The 1,234-nt window shown below is 56.4% G+C and overlaps 1 protein-coding gene across 1 annotated transcript; it reads left to right on the top strand.

Annotated features, from left to right (window-relative positions):
- LOC128577618 (OTU domain-containing protein 6A) lies at positions 1 to 882 on the top strand. The gene has a single exon (XM_053579881.1). It carries the CDS (start codon positions 1 to 3, stop codon positions 880 to 882), a length of 882 nt encoding a protein of 293 aa, XP_053435856.1.
- Positions 883 to 1,234: the final 352 nt, after the last annotated feature.

Genomic DNA, 1,234 nt, shown 5'->3' with positions numbered 1-1,234 from the left:
ATGGAAGAGTCTCAGAGTGAAAAGCAGCGCATGATGCGCCGCCACAGCCGCGAGAAGAAAGAGCTACAGGCCCATATCCAGAGCCTGAAAAACTCCGTTCCGAAGAGCGACAAGAAGAACAGAAAGCAGTTGCTCCTAGATGTGGCCCGCCTCGAGGCTGAGATGGAGCAGAAACACCAGCGAGAGCTGGAGGAGTTCCATGAGAGCCACCCGGGCAGCAGCAGCAGCAGCATCGATGCTGTCACTGAAGATCTGGCCAAGATGGATCTCGAGAACCAGCCTCCGCGACTCTCGAGGGCCCAGAAGCGGCGAGAAAGAAAGGCCGCCCTTGAGAGAGAGCGCCAAGAGAGAATCGCTGAGGCCGAGATGGAGCACCTGGCCAGCTTCCGCCAAGATGAGGAGGAGAAGCTGGCAACCATCTTGGGGGCCAAGAATCTGGAGATGAAAGATATCCCGGTAGATTGCCACTCCATGTACCGGGCCATCCAAGATCAGCTGGTGTTCTCCGTGACCATCGAGAGCCTGCGTTCTCGCACCGCCGACTACATGCGGAAGCACATCGACGACTTTCTGCCTTTCTTCTGCAACCCCGAAACCGGTGATGCCTACGGCCGCGAAGATTTCCTGTGCTACTGCGACGACATCGTGCACAGCGCCTCGTGGGGAAGCCAGCTCGAGCTGAGGGCCCTGTCACACATCCTGCAGACCCCCATCGAGGTCATCCAGGCGGATTCGCCTGCCGTCGTCATCGGGGAAGAGTACACCAGGAGGCCGCTCATCCTAGTCTACCTGCAGTACGCCTGCAACCTCGGTGAGCATTACAACTCGGTGAAGCCGATGGAGGCCGGCGCCGCTGGGGGAACCCCTCCGCGCCTTTTCTAGGCCCCATCACATCGTCGAGCATCGAGCATCGCCGTCGCCATCACTTCCGCAACTGAAGCCACCAGCATCGAGCATCGCCGTCGCCATCACTTCCGCAGCTGAAGCCACCACCGCGTCTCCTCAGTAGGCTGCAATTTTTTTCCTTTAGTTTTCTTCGGGTTTTTCTTTTTTTGTTTCACTCAAAATTCACTGGCCTTTCTCTTTCTCTTCCTATCTCCCTTCCTTAGCCCCTATCCTCTGGGTCCTTTGTTGTGTCTTTCACGGGGGGTGGGGGGGGCTAATTTCATGGAAAAAATATGCTTTGTACCAACTGACAGGCATAAGTTTGACAAAATCTAACCTCTTTTGCCCC

This window comes from Nycticebus coucang, chromosome X (genome assembly GCF_027406575.1).
Source record: "Nycticebus coucang isolate mNycCou1 chromosome X, mNycCou1.pri, whole genome shotgun sequence".
In the NCBI taxonomy this organism is placed as follows: Eukaryota; Metazoa; Chordata; class Mammalia; order Primates; family Lorisidae; genus Nycticebus; species Nycticebus coucang.
Note: the sequence above shows the minus strand (reverse complement) of the source record. Positions and strands in the feature narration are given on the sequence as shown.